Source organism: Monodon monoceros, unplaced genomic scaffold (genome assembly GCF_005190385.1).
Source record: "Monodon monoceros isolate NGI ecotype Baffin Bay Population unplaced genomic scaffold, NGI_Narwhal_1 Super_Scaffold_18, whole genome shotgun sequence".
In the NCBI taxonomy this organism is placed as follows: Eukaryota; Metazoa; Chordata; class Mammalia; order Artiodactyla; family Monodontidae; genus Monodon; species Monodon monoceros.
In genome coordinates this window covers 154858906-154879157 of record NW_021703774.1, presented here as the reverse complement: position 1 = coordinate 154879157, position 20252 = coordinate 154858906, and the positions used below count along the sequence as shown (strand labels likewise).

Below are 20252 nucleotides of genomic sequence, written 5' to 3'. Positions count from 1 at the left end.
CACCTGTATATGTTCACCAGTATTCATGTTATTACTCGCAGCCGTTCTGTGAGGTGGCTGCTGTTAGGTTGACTTAAAGAAAGAGTTGCATGTGGTTCACCCTAACGTTTCCATTGAACAGATGAGCAAACTGAGGCCCAGTTTCACAGCCAGTAAGAGGCAGAGGCAGGCAATGTGGTTCCAGAGCCCATGTGTGAACCCTTTTGCTCTACCGGTTCTGCTGAGGCTGGAAAAGAAGCAGGCACCAGACTGGGAAGGGCCCTGGGGGCCACCTGTGCAGCTTGGATTTCACCCTCAGGCAGTGGGAGCGTGGAAGGTTTTTAAGTAGGCAAGGGAAATGCTCAGATTTGGGTGAGAAAGCTGGGGCTGGCTATAAGGTGGAGACTGGCTCGGTGGCAGGGAGAGCTGCAGGAGAGGGTGGTGTCCTGGACAAGGCAGCCGCAGAGGGATGGAGAGAAGGGGACAGATGTGAGGTATATTGAGGAGGGAGAGTGGACAGGGCTTGGTGCTGGGCTGGGTGTAGGGGTGAAGAGTGGGAGGGGGCAAGGGAGACTCCCAGTCACTGCCAGTGAGATGGAGTCGTAGGAGGGGGAGCGGGGTGGGGGAAAGATGTGAGCCCAGTCTTGGATAGATTGAGGCTGGGTGCTGGGGGGACATGTGTCACGAGGCTGGGCTGCCTGGTGCCCACCTCAGAGCCTGGTGGACAGGCTTTCCCCAGTGGCCACTGTATCTGGGCTGTTGTTCCTTCTCTGGCTGGCCCCGCCGCCAGCCAGATGCCTGTGCCTCTCTTCCCCTCTCCCTCCTACCTCTCGGAGATGCCCAAGAGCCATGGGGCCCCGTCAGCCTCCCCCCAGGCCGCAGCCACCCTCTGCACATTCCCTCCTTATTATGACCTTATTAAATTTATTTTTTCATTATAAAAGTAATATTTAAAAAGTAATATAAGCATATTAAAGGAAATTTGGAAAAAGAAACTAAGAAAAAAGAAAATCACTCATAATCCCCAGCTCATAACCCAGCAGCTTAGAGAGCCTTTTAGTCCATTTCCTTCCTTTTCCTTCTTTTTTGTTTTGTTTTTTAATATTTGGGCGTGTTCTGATGAGCTTGTGGTAGGGCTGTACCCATGACTTGAACTTTCTTTTCCTACTCACCATTCTATCGTAAACATATTTAGTGCATTTTTTATTATAAAGGTAACTCATAGTCATTATAGAAAATTTAGAAATTGCAGACAAGCTAAAAGGAGAAAAAAAATTAACCCTTGTCCTACTGTTGTTAGCATTTTCATATGTTTTCTCTATAATTTATTTTATTTTATCCTTTAATCACAGATGTAAAAAATGGATGAATTCACCAGGTAAAAAATTCAAATAATATGGAAGCAGATAAAGTATGAATATCTCCTTTTACCAACAAATTCTTCTCCCTCCCCACAGGGAACCACAATTTATACACAGTTTACTTTGGTGTGTCTCTTCTCTGATCTACTCCTGTGCTTTCACACACACCTACATTATCTGTATATACATATGTAGTTTGGATGCGTGCTTTTTTAAATAGGTGGGTTCATACTGTGTGTGTGGTTTATTAGTTTTTCACCTGGCAGCATGTTTTGGCATTCTCTCTACGTCACTGCGCATCTATCTTGTTTTCATGGCTTCCCTGTTCTCCGTATTGAGGATGGACCACATCTCTTTACATAGTCCCTGCTGAGAATAGCAGGTTGTGTCCAGTTTTGTCTGATCACAGTTTTGTATGGAAGGTCCAAGTACGCAGATCTGTGTGCTCATGTGCAAATAAATATCTATGGGTGATTTCTAGAATTAGAATTGCTTCGTCAAAAGTTTTGTACATTTGAAATTTTAATAAACTCTTGCCAAACCACCCTCCATTAAGGTTGATAAACGTACACTCCCAGCATGTATGACACACACACTGTTGCCAACTCTGGATATTATCTTTTTCAGTGCACAAATTTTGGGTTTCTTTTTTTAAAAAAGCATAGTCTTAATCATGTGGTAGATATCATTTTCATCTTTTTGTGTACTTTACCTGATGTTGTAAATGTTTCTAGTCCCCTCGTTTTTAAAAGAATAACTTTTATTACAGAAATTTTAAAAAAAGGAAAAAGTTCATTGTCAAAGAATCAGAAAGTACAGTTAAGCCAAAAAAATTGTTTTAAAATTACTAATTCTACCGTCCATATCACATTTTGGTGCATCTCCATCTCCTACTTAACTTTTTCTGTGGCTTAAAATTTTCCTTTTTTTACAAACATAATCTCCTTTTTAATGGGCAGTTAATGTTCAGTAGAGGAGATTGATCACAATTTATTAAGCCCTTCCCTAATATTGCATACTTCAGTTGTCTCTAATTTTTGCTATTATAAATAACACAGTAGTGGACATCTTTGTGCCTCAGTTTTGTTTTTGTTTTTTTTGGGGGGGGGATGATTTCCAAAGTGCCCCCGTTACAGATAATAGGACTCAGTTTAGTCCTTAGGTATCTAAGGAATCTTACACATACACAGTTCTCATTTGTACCCCTGAGTAATAATTTACAAAGGGAAGGGGAGGCTCAGAAAGGCTGGTGACCTGCCAGAGTCACACAGCTGGGTGGTGGGGACTGAGCCGGCCTCTGCAGCTGCCCCCACCCCCGTGTCTTCGCAGGTCTGGGGCTCTCCTCCCGGACCCCGGCTGTGAGCACATCTGAGTCGAGTGCGGGCACGGGTACCAGCACCCCATCCACACCCACCACCACCAGCCAGAGCCGCCTCATCGCCTCGTCCCCCACCCTCATCTCAGGGATCACCAGCCCCCCCCTCCTGGACTCCATCAAGACAATCCAGGGCCACGGCCTGCTTGGCCCCCCCAAGTCCGAGCGCGGCCGAAAAAAGATCAAAGCGGAGAATCCAGGGGGGCCGCCTGTCCTCGTAGTCCCCTACCCCATCCTGGCCTCGGGCGAGACTGCCAAGGAGGGCAAGACGTACAGGTGGGGGTCTCGGTGGGAGGGCATCCAGGTGGGCTTGGGTTAGAGGCCAGTGCCTCAGGCTGCAGCAGGGGCCCAACAGTGGGGCACTGCAAAGAGGGGCCCCAGAGGCGGAGGGTGAGGGCTACGGTCCAGAGGGGCGGGGTCTCCTGGCTCACCCCGCCCACAACCCTTCAGAGGTGGTCTCTGTCTGGGGCCGCCCTCACCACAGCCTGGGATGTTGAGAGTCTGTTTCCTACACTCTTCAAGCAGTGTTCTGAACGCTCAACGTTAGAATCATCTGGAGAGCTTTCCAAAAATGCCAGTGCCGGGGCGCACCCCCAGAAGTTCCGATTTAACTTGCTGGGGGGAGACATGCAGAGGCCCCCAGGTCAGACTTTCTTGAAAGCTCCCCAGAAGATTCTAAAGTACAGCCAGGGTGGAGAACCTCTCACCAGGAGTGCTGGAGCCCCTCCCCCAGAACCGTGAGTCACTAGCCTCTCTTCCCTGTGAGGTGTAAGCCTGCTCCCCAGCCTGCTGTACATCTGTCTCCAGGGGGAGGACCTTTGGCCTCCAGATTGGAGGGTGCCCAGGCTGGGGGCCTGCCCGTGCCCCCGGGACCCTCCCAGGAGAGCTCTGTCCCTGGTGCAAGGTCTCGCTGATGTAGAAGGTCTCCCCTGAGATGTCCAGGCACGGGGCTGGGGGTGGGGGCGGGAATCTTCCCGGTATGAACCTGCTTCTTGCCCACAGGTGTAAGGTATGCCCGCTGACCTTTTTCACCAAGTCTGAGATGCAGATCCACTCCAAGTCGCACACAGAGGCCAAGCCCCACAAGTGCCCGCACTGCTCCAAATCCTTTGCCAACGCCTCCTACCTGGCCCAGCACCTGCGCATCCACCTGGGCGTCAAGCCCTACCACTGCTCCTACTGTGATAAGTCCTTCCGACAGCTCTCCCACCTCCAACAGCATACCAGGTGAGTGGCCAGCCTCGTGCTGCCCCGATGCAGCCAGTTTTAGCTCAGCACCTGCACCTGGTGCGTGGACCTGGTGCAAGGAGGGACAAGGACCTTCTCTAGGTGTCCGTTGCCCTCAGGGTCAAGACCAAACTGTTTTGCTTGTCATTCGAGGCCTTTTATGATATGGCCTTTGTGGACATCACTTCCCACTGTTGCTCACCTGTAAGGTCTTTGCACGTGCTGTGTCCTTTACCTGAAACACCCTCCCCCTACTTTATCCTGTTTTTCTGGCCCTCTCCTATCCATCTCTCAGTAAAGCTTCCTCCAGGAAGTCCTCCCTGGCCCCCCTGAGCTGGTTCCACAGGCCCTGGGCTTCCCCATCCCAGCAGGGGTAGACTGTCTACTACTTGCCTGGTTATTTGCCCACCACCCCCAATATATTGAGGGTTCTTGAAGGCGAGGGCTTGGTCTCCTCCGTTTCCACATCCCCAGTGGGTGGCACATAATAAACACTGAGGCATGTGTTTAATATTTGTGGAATAAATAGAACTGGCTTTTACAGGGCATATGATTCATCCATTTAACAAGTATGTACAAGAGGTGAATTGTAAATATGTATGCCAGATGCGCCCCTAGGTGCTGGGGATACAGCACTGAACAAAACAGACACAGATTCCTGCCCTCTTAGGGTGTACAGTCTAGTCGAAAGCATGAACGGGGGATTCAGAGATAGACATGCTTTAAGGAAAGAGGTTTTTGCAGGGGAGTACAGACATCAGAAAGACTGGCTCGCCAAATAAAAATACCATAGGTATTTAAATAAAGTAAAGGTTATCAAATTACAGTTCATCTCTTCAGAGGGGAAGAAACACAGCCGTTTTCTCACATGATGGTTCTCATATCTATAAGCACGGCTGTGTGTCTGCCAGTATCAGCACTGGCAGGGATAAAATTGTTTTTGCTGTGGAGTCTGTAACTCACAGAAAGCGCTCAAGGTTTTCTTTATTTTGGGCACTAAGGCTAGACACAGGGACCTTAGGTTTTGTTTTGTGGTGTTGTTATTTATTCATTTCTCTCCATTGTCTTTGTTTGCTTTATCCCAGGGGGCAAGATGTTTTGTCTGTTTCTCTGACTTTGGGGCATGATCAGTAGGTTTGATAGTAAGGAACAAATGACAGGATAGCGGGCAGGGTGGCATCAGTCTGCTTTTCTCGTCCCCATGCCTCCTGAGGCGTGGATTTGACCACGTAGATTTGTTTCAGAAATTTTCTGATTTTGTCATGAATTTATGTTTTGACGTTTGGCCAGTTTTATGGACATAGGTGTGCGTAATGAGGTGCTGATCAATAAACAGTGCACTCCTGGCTGTGTGGTTACTAAAATTAGAGCATGCGACCCCAGGGTTTGAGAGTTAACTTCTGTCAGGAGATTTCGTAAAGCCCCCAGGTCATAATTTTAATCTGTATATGTGTGAAAAAAATTTTTCTTATCATATTATCTAATCTAAGATCTATCTAAGTTCCTATCTAAGATCCATCCAATTCACCTCTTGTCAGGTTGTGCCTATACAACCTGTAACGGGAAGGGTACCGTCTTTTTGGAGAATTCCAAGTTTGTCAGTGTTTCTGGGCTAGCAGGAATGACTTTTCCCATAACCTTAAAGGCAAGGATTCCACAAGCCATGGAGTAGATTCAGTTCAGTTTCCTGGAAGCCTGGGGAGGCTACATTCCCACTTACAAAGTACAGGCCTTGTTTCTTACTATCAGGCTTATCATGCCTAATTAAATCAAATTTGTCGTTAAATGTGACATTTCTGGCATGGTCATGGTTACAAATTTGATTTACCCAATTATATCCTGTTAGGAAGGAGGACAGATTCTTAGTGAACCTATTTACAGAAACTAATGGTCATAAAGAGGAAAAGGTCTCAGTAAAGGCACTTTGAGTATTTTTTAGCAATTGTTCTGAGTAGTTTTGTAGACAAGGCCAATAGTGTTTTTTCAATAGGACCATTATTTTAAAATTTCCTTGATAATTCATTAGTTTATATCTATGTTAAATCTGTATAGTCCTCCTGCCGTGCTCCCCCCCCCCCCAAATTCTAAAGGGTTAGCTGGAGCAAGACACCATTTAAGGAATATCCTATTCCAATTTGTTCAAATATAGCCTCCTAAATTGAAGATTAGGGATCGATCAAAGAAAAAAAAAAAAGGGGTTTTCTCACATGCCTGTTAGAAAATAGAACATTAACCACAATTAAATCACTTTCATGCAGTCCTAGGTCATAATTCCTGTTCCCCAGTCTTGGGGAAGTTAGTCCGCTCTGCAAGTTGTCTGCTTCTGGACTAAAGACTTGCTTCCTGCTTTGGCCTTGCGCAGTGTCTGGTCATGGTGATGGGTCATCTTGGAAGCTTGTGCCCCATGTCTCTTCCCAAAGTGTAAAGAGCCAGGTGCACTGGTACAGCCCTCTACTGAGGCCGTCAGCTCTTGATGTTTCTTTCAGAAGACTCAATCTCTGACCTGAAGCACAGGCCTTGAGGCAAGTGTGAGGGAGGGAACCAGACCTGTTGAGAAGACTAAATGACGCTGGGCCATTTATTATATAACCAAGAGCATCAGAATGGAGAATAGAGGCCTCTATTAAGATATAATGTATGATCAGTTGTTCAGATTCAGAGCATATTATAGGCAGCAGGGATGTTGACACATTGTCACGGTCTTTTAATTGATCTCATAAAGCATGTGTTATGATCGGCACTAAAAAGCATAGTTAAATCTAGAAAAAAAATCTTTTTAAAGACATTTCTCTGTGGATATTAATGGTACTAGTCTCTGTACATGAAAACAAGTTGTTAGGTTTTTTCCATCCATCTTAAAAAGTATTCATATATATATTATATGCAATTATATATTATATATGATATTACTCTATATTATATTTATGTGAATTATATGTAATTACATATATACACACACATAAAATTAACTCAGGGAGATTGAGCTTCTTTTCTTTTGATCTGCCAACTTTCTTATGCTAGACACTTCATAGGCCGGCTCTCGTTCTAGTGTTTGGCTAATTCAGATGTGGAGAATACAAAACATGCCCTCACTGGGAGCTTTTATAAAGCGGGGGAGCGAATCTTTGGTGTTGCCCAGTGGCCAGCTGGAAACTCCAAGCACATCTCGGTGTAAAAGTTACCTTGATATTTTATTATTCTGAAGGTGGGGCCTGGGTTTGAGAAAGGCTATAGCACAAAGTTGGTAGAGCAGGCAGAACAGGAGCATCAGTCTGGTAGGAAATAAACACAGTAGCAAGTAATAATTAGTAAGAATCCCAGTGTTTTCAGAAGTAGACATTTGTTTGAAAATATTATTTAAGACCATGACCAAAGAAGCAAGAAAAAATTAACAGGCTCTTGAGGGGAGAGTGTTTTTAAATTTATTTATTTAATTTATGTATTATTTTTGGCTGTGTTGGATCTTCGTTGCTGTGCGCGGGCTTTCTCTAGTTGCAGCAAGTGGGGCTTCTCTTGTTGCGGAGCACGGGGTCTAGGTATGCAGGCTTCAGTAGATGTGGCATGCGTGCTCAGTAGTTGTGGCGCACAGGCTTAGTTGCTGCGAGGCATGTGGAATCTTCCCGGGCTAGGGCGTGAACCCATGTCCCCTGCATTGGCAGGCAGATTCCTAACCACTGCGCCACCAGGGAAGCCCAAGGGGAGAGTGTTTTCTCAGAATGTTCCTTGTTCAGGGATTGCTCTCTGTTCCTGAGGGCACCATTTTTTTCTCCCTCTGTTTTTTTCTTTTGAGTGATTTGAGTTCATAGCGGTTGGAAACCAAACAAGCAACATAAGAGGGTCCTATCAACATTTAGAGACAAATTATTAGTCATTATGCAGTGGCGTATATAATTAAACCAGCGTGTCCTAACCCAGTGACAAAGAACCTGGTGTCCCTAGTGCCCGCAAGTCCCAGAATCCTTAAGACAAACAAACCAAAAAAAGCCAAACATAAAGAAGCAACCAGATTCCAGGTTGCTTTTCTCCCATTCCACAGAGACTCCTGTTCTTTGCCCCTTGATAGAGAACCAGACAGGGCTTATAATCAAATCCATCTTCTCAACGTTATGCCAATAATAAAGGGGGGTAAAAGAAGGTCATGTCAAAACAGAACCAGCCCCGGTCAAGTAATAAAAATAGAGCTAGAAGCAGGTTGAGCAGGATCCCGCCTGGGAGTTGAGACAGATGTGCCTGGGAGCATGTGACGGTTCATGTAGTTGAACGGCGCTGGCAGTTCTGGAGCATCTTGGTGGGACCTCTGTCTGTGAACGGAAGGCAACAAGACAAGAAAAGCAGGTGACTTGCAAAGTGCTTGCAGAAATCCAGACTTCAGAAGGATCGGCCCTGTAAATTATAAATACATGTATTTAAGGGGAAAAGTAACAGGAATTTGTAGTGAGTCTGTTCACGGTAGAGATACAGCAGTAGTCTCGTGCAGTTAGCATCTGGATAAGATCACACATCTGTAGATATCACGAGGCCGAAGTCGGGATAACCCTGTTTTATGAAGGAGTTAGTAAGGTATAAGAAAGGGCTCAGCGTTTTACCTGTTTGGGGAACGTATGTTAGACAAAGTGACCCTGGGTTTGTTTGTTTATTCAGTGGTTTTTGCCTGTGTTTTCCTTCTCCTGGCTGTGCGGTGCTGTGTACATGTGTGGTGATAACTGTGACAGGGGTAGGTTTTCTCAAGTGCGATGATAGTGATGGTGATAACATCCTAGCAACAACTGTTCCTTGTCAGAGAGCTCCTGAGTGCCCAGCCCTGCGTAAGGTATTTACATATGAGGTGTCCATAAAGTCCTTACAAATCTGAAATAACAAATCTGAAAAGTGCCACGGAGAGGCAGCCATCTTGAGGAAGGTCCACTGTCACTGTATCTACCATCGTTTTAGTTACAAAGCACAGTGGGACTGAAGCCATTCAATATAACGTGCCACTTATTACCTGGAAAATAAAGGATAAATGATAACTGATGAATCCTCGATAATTTTATTTAAACATTGAATAAATTCCCCCTTTGTGTTTTTCATAAATTGTTTGTCTTAAAGAGACATGAGTGTATTAAAAACTAACACTGGGGGGACTTCCCTGGTGGTCCAGCGGTTAGGACTCCGCGCTTTCACTGCTGAGGGTGCGGGTTCAATCCCTGGTCGGGAAATTAAGATCCCGCGAGCCGTGCGGTGCGGCCAAAAAAAACCAAAACAAAACAAAACTAACACTGTGAAACTGTCTTAGGAACTCCCTTTCAGTAAGTTACAGTCCTTACAGTCCTTATTATTATCCCCGTTTTAGAGGTGAGGAAACTGGGGCTCGGGAGGCACAGTTGCTTGGCCAAGGCCACACCACTAAGAGGAGGCAGAAGCGAGATGTGAGCCAGAGCGCCGAGGAGCAGCCCTGCCTTGGAGGAGGGAGGGGGCTGGGGATGTTGGCTGCAGAAGAAACTCAGGTGGGAGCGAGGTCCAGGCAGGAGAGCAGGGCTAGTCTTCGGGGCCCCGGGGTGGGGCTGGGACAGTGGGGGTGAAGGAGCAGCCCAGGGGCCCCGATTTCAGCTCAGCTTCCCTGCGCCTGGAATTGGTGGGGAGCTCCCTATCACTACAGATGTGGGAGTCAGGCCTGGGTGCCCGCCTAGTGGGGAGATGCCCTGCAAAGAGAGGACTCTGATGTTGGGATTGAGGGCTTGGCCTTGACTTGAAATTCAGGGGTGAAGAGCTCAAGGGCCAGTTATCAGGGGGAAACTTTGCTCCCTGAAGCCCTTCTGAGGCCCAGTGCTGGCTGCCATGCATAATGACAGATCAGTGGTCAGAGGCTGGCTCTGGGCCAAAGGAACTCCCACCATGCACCGGGAGGCTGGTGGATGTGAAAACTTCCGGGAAAGGGGGAGGTATGTAATGGAGGTTGGGGAGGATAATCGGAGTCAAGGGTTGAAGGGTCCATAGCCCTCTCTCATGAGAGATGGGAATGGTGTTCCCAGCAGGAGGAACGGCACGAGCAAAGGCTCAGAGACTTGCTTGGGGGTATGGATTTGGATTCTGTCCTGGAGAAGGGGGAGACAGTAGGGGAGACCATGACAAGGTCAGGCCCCTGCGCTGCTGCTGTGGTGGAGGGGAGAGGCTGAGGCCGGGAGTCCAAGAAGGAGGCTGGGCAGCTGTGGCACTTGGGGAGGAGGCCAGAGGAGCAAGGTCCTGAGGTAGGGCCTGATGTCCCTGTAGAACCATCCATCGGTCAGTCAACAAACACTTGTGAAATACCCTTGAGGAATGGGTGTTGTTGATTATGTGGAACATATTACTATTGTCAGTAACTGACTTCAGGAGGAAAGAACTCACCTTCCTATGTACCGAGTCCTCTCTGCTGAGCCTGTGCCAGGCCCTGGGACGATGGTGGTGAACGAGACCAAGGGCATCTTGCTCTCAAGGAGGGAGGCAGCTTAGAAAACAGTGACTAGACATTGACAAAATATGTGCCCACACACAGACTTCTGCTCAGGGGTGGGCTGCAGGGGCCAGGTCTAGTCTGGAGGGTCAGGAAAGGCTGCCACGATCAAGGGGCTTTTATACTGAGAACAGGAGTCTGGGTTTTAGCTAGGCATTAGCTGGGGGAAGAGTGTGCCTGGGAGAGGATCAGCCTGGATACCAGACGGAAGGTAGGAAGGGACTTGGAATGCTGGGGCGGGGGGCGTGGAGGGAGGTGGTGGGCCTGGAGCCTTGGGGCAGGGAAGAGGGATGACTTGGGCAGCAGTGGGAGGCGAGGATTCTGGGGTGGGTGTTGTGGAATTTAAAACAAAATCAGCACATGTTCTGGGGTCCCTCGGTCCCCTCTGCCACCAAGTTCCACAGCCCTGGAGGGGAATGAGGATGGGATGAAATGGAGGGCTTCTGGTGGCAGGCGGAGCCGGTCCAGATGACCCTTAAGGTCCTTCTGTTGTAGAGATGGGGTGCAGTAGCCTGGGGTGATGTCCCCAAACACGTGACACCCCCAAATGTGCAGGTAGAATAGGGGTCCTCGGAACTGGGCCAGCCCGTTTCCACCTGGCCTGTCTCCGTGCAGCCGGAGATGAGCCGTCTCTGCCTTTGGCGCTCTCCGTCTAGTAGAGGAGACAGAGGAGGGGCGGCCTCGCTCTGAGGATGCAGCCAGGGCACAGGGGTGGCGGGCAGAAGCATCAGTCAGCCGTGGTTGCCAGATGAGAAATGGTCCTCTGACCAGGACGCAGGGTGCAGGAGCAGGGAGGTGAGGCCGAACCACACGTGAAGGGCTTCGAATGGCACACTAGGGAATTCAGACTGTCACTGTTCACAGTGGGCAGTCAGGGTCGTGGGCTTACTGACGGCAGGGAGTGTTCTTTATTCCAGCCTGGCCAGCATGGGGCCTGGCCTGGGGGACCTTAGTTTGTCTGACGAGTCTGTTGATGGGCGGAGCAAACCCAGGGCGGGCTGTGGCTTTAGGGAAGGAGCCAGACCGGGTGGTCAGAGCTGGATTCTCCCTCCACCTAATGCTGATCGGCAGCTTAGGCAAAAGAGGTTCAGGTCCAGTCTGCATTTCATTACCTACCTGCTTGGCACAGGGTTTGCCAGAGCAGGTGACTGAAGACAAGCCCAGGAGAGCAGGGAGGGCCTCCCGTCCCGGTGTGTGCGCCTCGCTCCCCAGCCCCGTTTCCACACCCCATCCCGGTCCTCCTCCATCCTCATCTGGCCGCTGGACCAGCACAAGCCGCAACAGCCAGCAGAAAGCCCGGCCATCAGCCTGCAAGTCACTGCTCCCAAGTCTCCTTCTCAGTGAGGACCCCGACCACCCTATTTAACCTTGTACCCTCCCCGTGCACTCACGACCCCCCTCACCTGCTCTGCTTCTTCTCACAGCACTTATTACCTTCTACACGCACTTTACTTACTTATTTCATGCTCATTGTTTCCACAAGGCAGTGGGTTTTTTCTGTTTTGTTCACAGATATGTTCCAAGCACCCAGGGTGGTGCCTGGCACACGGGTGCCTGATATAACAATTGTTAAATGAATGAATAATAGTAATACTGGCAAGTGGTGATGGAGCCCTGACTCTGTGCCAGTACTTGGCTAAGCCCCTTCCACATATTATCTAATGGAATCTTCACAAAGCCCAATGAAGTAGGGACTGTATTTTTATACCCATTTTGCAGATAAGGAAACCGAGGCTCAGTGATTTGACCAAGGTCACCCAGCTAGTAAATGGTAGAGCCAGTGTGAGGACAAAAAGGGGCTCACAGGAAGGACACAGAGGCTGACTTTCAGGGCCACCCTGTCCTGCATTCTCTCAGTAGCTGGGGTGACCAGGTAGCCATGTGGGGAAGAGGCAGGAAATAGAAATGGGGGGCCAATTAGAGGGTGATGTCTCCTGAGAGAAAGAGGCAGGGTGGGCAGCGAAGGTCCTGGCAAAGCTGTGAATCTGCCCTTTTCAGTGGGTGGTCTGCAGGTGGCTGTTTTAGAAGAGGGGCAGAATGCCGTCAAAGCAAGACTGCCATGATTAGCCGGGGGCCTGGGCGGGCTGTCTGAGTGGGTGCTGGTGGAGGGCCGGGTTCAGCGGGGCCCTGTGGGGAGCGTGGAGGCTCTGGTCACAGAATGGCTGTGGGAGGCCAGAGAAGAAAGGACGCGGGTAGCCTTTGAAGACCCAGCTCTTGCCTGGGGCTCACTCTGGGGAGAGTGTGTGGAGCGGGGAGCCTGGGAGGCTTGGGGGCCAGAGGGGTGTGCAGGCTAGCCGAGGGCTTGGGGGCTGGAGCTGGCCTGGGGGACCTGTCAGGGATGCCACCTCACTGGGCTGCCTGTTGCAGAATCCACACAGGCGACAGACCCTACAAGTGCCCACATCCTGGCTGCGAAAAGGCTTTCACTCAGCTCTCCAACCTCCAGGTGAGTGCCGGCCTGCCTCGGCAAGGTGCACAGCCCCTCCTCCCCAGGGGAGCCTAAGGAGGGGGTGGGGCTGGGGGAGTCCAGCCAGCTCCCGACCCCTGCTGTGCTCCCCGCAGTCTCACCAGCGCCAGCACAACAAGGACAAGCCCTACAAGTGTCCCAACTGCTACCGGGCCTACTCGGACTCCGCCTCCCTGCAGATCCACCTCTCGGCCCATGCCATCAAGCATGCCAAGGCCTACTGCTGCAGCATGTGCGGGCGGGCCTACACCTCGGTGAGTGCGGGGCCCCCGGGAGCCTCTCCCTCTCCCCGGCCTCCTCAGACCTGTACTGACGCTCCCATTTTCCAGATGAGGAAACTGAGGCTGAGAGAAGGGCAGTGACTTCCCAAGATCACAGTGAGTGGCAGAGCCAGGGCTTCTGCTTTCCACTTCTGTTTTCGGCTGCCTCAGGCCGAGCTCTCCCCAGGCAGCCTTTCGCCTGGCTTCTGGAGACGTGGTTTCTTCCAGGCAGTGTGGGGTGGTGGGCGGGAAGGCTCTGGCAACCTGCTCCCCAGAGCCAGGGAGGGAGAAGGACCTTTCCCCACTGGGGAAGCTGCAACGCCCGTCATGCCCACAAGGTGGCACAGTGACCTGGCCCAGAGCCACCGTCATTTCCCAGGAAAGGCCCACACAGGGCCAGAAAGGTGCCAGTCCTCCATCCCTGGATGGGAATTTTCCTAAACAAGGGCCTTTCACACCCAAGAGAGGGAGTCCAAGTGAGTCACTTTTGTGTGTCCTTCTGGCTATGTGTGTCCAAATATTCTGGTTAACAGACCCCCACGTGTACCCAGACTGATCCCCAAGCCTCAGTTTCCTCATCTGTAAAATGGAAGAGGTAATAGTTCTTAACTTTTAGGGCTGTTGGCTGGGCAGAGTCAGCGCCTGACAGACCTTAGCTAACACAATGATTTATTCACCCAGTGTTTGCTGAACACTTGTGCCAGGCACTTGGGAATCAGGATGAATCAAACAGACATATTCTTTGCCCCCAGGCAGGTTAGAGTCCACTGCTGGAGACAGACATTAAACAAGTAACCACACAAGTGGATATGTAATGACAAATCGTGGTAACTGCTCTAAGCAGGCTTTCTCAACCTCAGTCCATGTTGACATCTTTGCCGAGGGGGTGCTGTCCTGTGCGTTATAGGATGTTTAGCAACATCCTTGGCCTCTACCCACTAGCAACCCCTCCCTGAAAATGCCTCCAGACTTTGCCAAATGTCCCTGGGCTGGGGCGGGGGGGGAATTGCCTCTGATTGAGAACCACTGCTGTAAAGGAAAAAAGGGAAACGTATGTTTTGAAAGGCAGCTGCAGGGAGGACAAAATGGAGTTGGGGAAGGGAGATGGGTTGGGATAGGTGTATGAGGAAGTAACATTTAGAGGAAGCCTTGAAGGTAATTGGCCAGGTGAGGACGAGTGGAGCGGGAAGGACTTCCCATGCAGGGGAACAGGGAATGCAAACACCCCCGACGTGGAACAGTCGCGGTGTGTTCCGGGAACTGAAGGAAAATTAGGTCACACGAGGCTGTCGGTCCCCGTTAGGGAGCCTGGACGTTTTTCCTGGTGGAGTGGGGACCATGGGGAGGGGACTGTCCAGGAGGGTAGTTCTGAAAGTTCACTTTGGCTAGAGAGGGGCGCATGAATTGCACCTTCCTATATGCGTCCCCTCTTAGAGGAGGGGCCGCCAGCGGTCACAGCCATGGTTCTTAGAGGGGATCTGAACTCTGGGGGGAAGGGGCTGTCACATCTCACCTGGCTTGAGGCCCCACAGAACAAGAATAATTACCTTTTTTAAAAAAAAATATTAATGGATTGACTTTTAAACTACTTTAATACATAAAAGAAACATTTTAGAATAGTGAACCCTCGTGTTCCCATCAGCCCCCAGAGCCTGGCATCAGTGTATCCTGCCTCATCCATATCCCTGTTTTTTGAGGTAAAATTGACATCACATTGTTCCATCTGAAAAATTTTCACTTTGTGTCTTTAAACATAAAGACTGCTTTTTTGAACTTAGCCACAGTACCTTTATAATACCTTAAAATGATTCACCGTAGTCCTTAATATCGTCAAATACCGAGGTGGTATTCACATTTTCATTTGTCTCATGGATGCCATAATTTATAATTTTATTTACTTAGAAATTTTATTTTTTAATCAAGATCCAAATAAAATTCTTACATTGCACTGGGTCAATATATCTTTAAACTATTGGTCCTCCACCCCACCTCAACACCACTCCCTTTTTTTTCTTTGCAACTTACTCATTGAAGAATAGTTTCCTAGTTTGGATTTTGCTGATTGCTGCCCTTCGCTGTTGTTTGATAGCGCTTTGCCACCACGTTTGAGGGCTTCCTCTGCCGGATTCTGAGCAAGCTGAGGTATGAGGCCAAGGAGTGACAGGTGGGAACCAGAGCACCACCTTAGTGTGAAAGCCTGTGGGCCTGCAGGTGAGCCTTGGGTCACCTCGCCTACCCAGTCTTGGGTGCCTCAGGTCAGACTTAGCAGAGTCTGTGGCAGTGCTCACGGGGTGAGGTGAGCATGCCCAGTTTAAGCTTCCCAAAGTCACCAATCAGATCAGGCCCCACTTCTTCCCAAAGGAGGATGGAGCATGGGGGTGCAGAGGCCGGGGCTCCCATCACCACCTAGAACGAAATGTAGAGACTAGGGAAGCAGTGGTCCCCTCAACCCTACTGCATGCTAAGAGCTTTACCCACATCACCACAGCAACCCTTTGAGGTTGTTCCTTCCCCATCCCTGCCTGCAGAGGAGGAAACTGAGGCTTGGAGGGATAAGATGACTTGTCCAACATTCCACTGCTGAGAAATGGCAGAGCCAGGGTCAGCTGAGGCCTACTGCTTCGCCCCCACTGGGAGAACCAGCCATATGGGGGCAGCTGTGCTCAATCGGACAGGACTCCACTGCAGCCAGTTGGTAGACAGCAGCTGGCCTGGCCCTAGGGAGTTTTAGGTGGGCACTGCTGCGGGGTGAGCCTGGTGCCTGCCAGCTCTCTAGTCAGCACACTGTGGGCTCGGACTCTGGTAAATAAGCCAGCCCCCACTGCTGGCAGAGATGCAGCATCCCTAGAACCAATGCTGATGCCCGTCTGAACCCCCAAAGCTGTGGCTATCCATCACTAGCCGGCCCACCTACCAAGGAGCCCTCCAGTGGCCGCTTGTGGGAACTGCAGCTCCCCCTGCACCCCTTGCCAGCAGTTGGTTGTAAGCTCTGAATCTCACCCCGCCCACAGGAGACCTACCTGATGAAGCACATGTCCAAACACACGGTGGTGGAGCACCTGGTGAGCCATCACTCGCCCCAGAGGACGGAGTCCCCCGGCATCCCGGTGCGAATTTCCCTCATCTGAGCCGACGCAAGGCGCCGCCCCGCCCTGCCCACTGGCAGACACAGACCCAGGCAGCACCAGGCCCCGACTCCCTCCAGGGGCCCTCCAGGAACAGCCGAGCTCTCTCACGACCTTCCTGACCTTCCAGAAAGCCTGGGCCGCAGAAGCCCTGCCCGGTCCAGCTCCGGGGGCGGCCAGGCCAACTGCAAGATTCTGGACTGTTCTGGTGGCATCCAAAGACGATCTCAGAGCACTTTGAACCTCTCTGCTGGGTTTTCCTTTTGTTCCCCACCCTTCACTTGCTTCACTGTTCTTTTTTTTTTTTTTTTTTTTAAGTTTGTTTTGGAAATAACAAAAAAGATATTTATTGGCCAAGAAGTTGGTGCTGCTAAGACCGAGAAATTAAAAGAACCGGACAGATGGACACAGAGAACCAGAGGGCAGCGTGGGACCTTATCTTGCCACGGCCTCAGGTCTTGAGGGGAAGGCTCAAGCCTGGGTTTCTGGACTGCAAAGGGGGCCCCCAGGTGGGAGGGGCAGGAGGCAGCTGGAGTGAGCCGCTTGCCCCTGGGTGCCAGCTCGAGCCTCCAGAGCTGCGCCCTGGGCATCACTGAGCAGAGGGATGTGGCAGCTACCAGGGCTACCCAGTCTTCAGGAGACGAAATGAGAGGGGCCAGGAGGTCCACAGGACCAAAGGGTGCAGTGTTGGCTGGGCTGGGTGCAGGCCCAGGGAAACGGGGTGGGGTGGGCTGGGTAAGACCTGGCACCCCTGCTGCCCTGAAGACCACCCCAGTCTACCTCGGTGCTGGCCAAGAAACCTATTGGCTACCTCTCCCACCATCCCAGACTGTGGGCAGGGGGAGGGAGTGGGCCTGGGGCAAGGACCCCCCTCTCCAGAATTTCCTCCAGATGGGGCAGTGCCCAAGGAGGGGTTACTTGTCTTCCCTGCCATGGAGGGGAATCCCCAGCCCAGGCCCTAAGCCCCTGGGCAGGGAAGGGATCCTCGGGGAGGAGGGTCCCGGGAGCAGACCCTGCCCTCAGCTCCCACAGACACACCCCAATCTGAAAGCCATGCGTGTCCGTGTATATAGGAACCATGTACAGAGCCCGGAGAAGCCCCCCCTACATCCCCTGGGGAAAAAAAAAAAGAAAACTAGACAGAAACTCATCTATATATTCTGTATCTGGAGTTCCGTTTTGAATATTAACTGTGTTATTTTTATACACTTTTTAAGCCTTAACTCGCCATTGATTTACCAGTTTAACGTCTCCTGGGGTTTCTTTTCCCACGGGGTTCTCTGCCCCGCCCCCACCCCTTTGTTTGACTGGCTTCGTCTGATACTCAGTATTGTAGCTTTTTGTCCGCATGTTACTACCCTGTAAATATGCTGTTATACATACTGTTAACACTCCTTTGCTTTTTTCTATGGGACCTCCAGGCCACCATATTTAGAACTAGTTACCTTATTAAAAAAGAGAAAACAGTCTGTTGGCTTCTCAGTCTGCATCGTGGTGGCAGGGAGGTGAGGGCAGGTGCCCCTCAAGGCTTCAGGAACGAAGTGTGCGTTATATTGAAGGAAAGGGGTGGGGAGCAAAAAAAGTCAAACGTGGGGGAAGACACTAAAGGGGGCAAGAAACAAAGGAATTCCAAACCCTCTGCTCTTTGTATTTCTCTGTTGTGAAGAATAAACTGTACCTGCAGCCGGGTGGTGGCGGTGTGTGGCGTGCTCTGTGCGAGGGTGGGGCTGGGGGGCACCTTTCCACTGCTCCTCTCCCCTCCCCCGCCCCCCCCAAGACTCGGGGAAGAAGGGAAATGCCCCTTCCTGCGTCCATCATTCGCAGCCAAGGACCATGAGGGCTCAGAGGAGTGAGTTCCCAATGGTGGCTCATGGCTGAGTCACTTTCTCTCCCACGAGGCGGCTAGCACAGGGCCAGCCTTGATAAACTCTGGGGGAGTTCCTGCATCTCCGTCCTAGGCAATCAAAACAGTGACCCCCTTGGGGAAGATGTGTGTGCAGGGGACTTCTTGGTCTCCTCGATCACTGGACTAGCTGGAGGCTATGAGGCTGGAGCTGCTGCTGCTGCAGGAGCCCGAGGATGAAGCTGAGTCTGAACAAAGCCAGGTGGAGAGCCGGAGACATCATCGAGCCCTGAAGCTGTCCTGACCCCAGCACCGTCCTGTTACATAAGCCAGTATAACCCTCGTTAGGGTTGATCTTTCGTTTTCCTCAGAGTCAGTTGCTAAACGTTTACCACAACACCACTGGCTGGCTCTCCAATCAGATTCCTCATTCAGTGAGTTAGGAACAAGTTAGGCGATGGTGGGCGCCTGAACGGGAAAATCCTGTGTGTGTGTGTGTGGGGGGTGCACGGGGTGCTGTGTTGGGCCAGACACAAGCAGAAGGACAAAGGAGGCAGAGAGAAGCGGAGACGGACAGAGGAGACTGAGGGCCAGCCAGTGGCAACCTTAGCTCCTGACTTTTGTCTCCATCTTCTGGCCCACTCTAATTTCCTGCTTGTTCTCACATCAGTGAATTTATTTATAAGTTACCGTGTGACATCGGGTAAGTTAATTAACCTCTCTGTGCCCGATTTTCTCATAGGTAAAATGAGGGAAATAATAGTAACCAGTTGATAGGGTGCATATGAGGATTAAATGAACCAATAGATATCTAAGGCTTAGAACTGTACGTGGTACATAGTAAGTACCCAATAAATGTAATTGTTATTATTTGATGTAGCCCTGATGGATCTATGTCCTTTATGATCAAGGAACCCTGACTAGACAGCTGGTGATGTTTGGGAATTTTGGGGGGTGACACCCGAGCTGGCATGGTAGGTGGGATGGCTGGACAGGTGAAGATTTTTCATGTAGCAGTGACACTCGGGAGACTGGGAGTCTGATTTTCACCGGCTCACCTGGAAGCTCTCAGGAGCTTACCCGGTCCCTGAGGGTCCCAGCGTGGGTGCTGAGGATACTGTTGATTAACAGGGACACTGATGGAAGCAGCGGCAGAAGGAGCTTATCCCCTGTTTTTCCTGCTGCTGCCCTGAGCCTCTCTACACCTGAGCCTGCCCCACCCCCACCCTGGGCCTCTGGGCAAGACAAAGGAGGTCCTCAACTCTGTTCTGCTGTTTACCCCTCCCCCTCCTCAGGAAGGTCTCCACCCACAGCATGAGGCTCCCCCGGCCCAGCACCTGGAAACCCCTGACTCGCGCCATCACTTCCTCTTTAAAACAGGAAATGGCTGTCCTTTGGCGACTCCTTTGCTCTCCACGAACTTTTTCTGCAGCATCACAACCCCTGCAAGGAGGGTGATTGGCATCCCCACTTTACATATGAGAAAACTGAGACTCAGCAAGGGTAAGGAACTAGTCCACAGCCACGCACAGAGTCAGAAGAGGAGCAGATTTCCATCCAGATCTTACTGGCCTGAGCTCAGGTCTCTGCTGGCCCAGGGCTCAGTGTGTGTGGCCCTTGGTGAATGATGCAGGCAGTGTAAGGTGGAGGACAGTCTCCCACCAGAGGAAGGGATGTCAGCCTATAGCCATCAAGCAATAACCTGTTCTTAGGCACACCTAGCCTGTTCTTAGCTCTAACCCAGAGTCCAAAGGGTCTGCTGGGTTCTGCTAATCTAGTTTAGGCAGGAGACACTGGGACCTTGGAACTGCTTCGGAGAGGGGAGATATCTCTTACATTATCAACAACTGGAAGTGTTTGTAAAAACTGTTACTATGTGAAAACCATCACAGTTGGCTTATAGCCAGAATTGCTGTCCTACCTGAAAATAGTGGAGCCTCTTAAAAATGCAAGGTCTGTGAGAACACTACACAAACGGGTCAGAAGACCTGGAGGTAAGTCCCACCCTCTCCGGGCCTCCGTTTTTCAACTGCCAGACAATATCTCAGGGACTTCCAGCAGATAACTTCCCCGTCCCTGCAGCTATTTCCCGGAGGGAACCACCTTTCCTGGAGAGCCTGATGACTTCAGGCTTCTGTTCGGG

At 50.6% G+C, this 20252-nt stretch overlaps 1 protein-coding gene and 1 pseudogene across 8 annotated transcripts in view; both read left to right on the top strand.

The window, feature by feature from the left end:
- ZNF362 (zinc finger protein 362) overlaps positions 1–17956 on the top strand; it is a 37762-nt gene extending 19806 nt beyond the window's left edge. For 6 of the 8 annotated variants that reach the window (XM_029228401.1, XM_029228404.1, XM_029228402.1 and 3 more), the window contains 5 exons: positions 2670–2991; positions 3718–3942; positions 12782–12860; positions 12977–13135; positions 16153–17956. In XM_029228401.1, coding sequence (XP_029084234.1) covers positions 2670–2991; positions 3718–3942; positions 12782–12860; positions 12977–13135; positions 16153–16269 — 902 coding nt within the window. In that variant the 3' untranslated portion in view covers positions 16270–17956. The other 2 variants (XM_029228406.1, XM_029228403.1) reach the window with 2 other exon arrangements.
- On the top strand, positions 16868–17682 carry LOC114898599 (annotated as a pseudogene).
- Positions 17957–20252: the final 2296 nt, after the last annotated feature.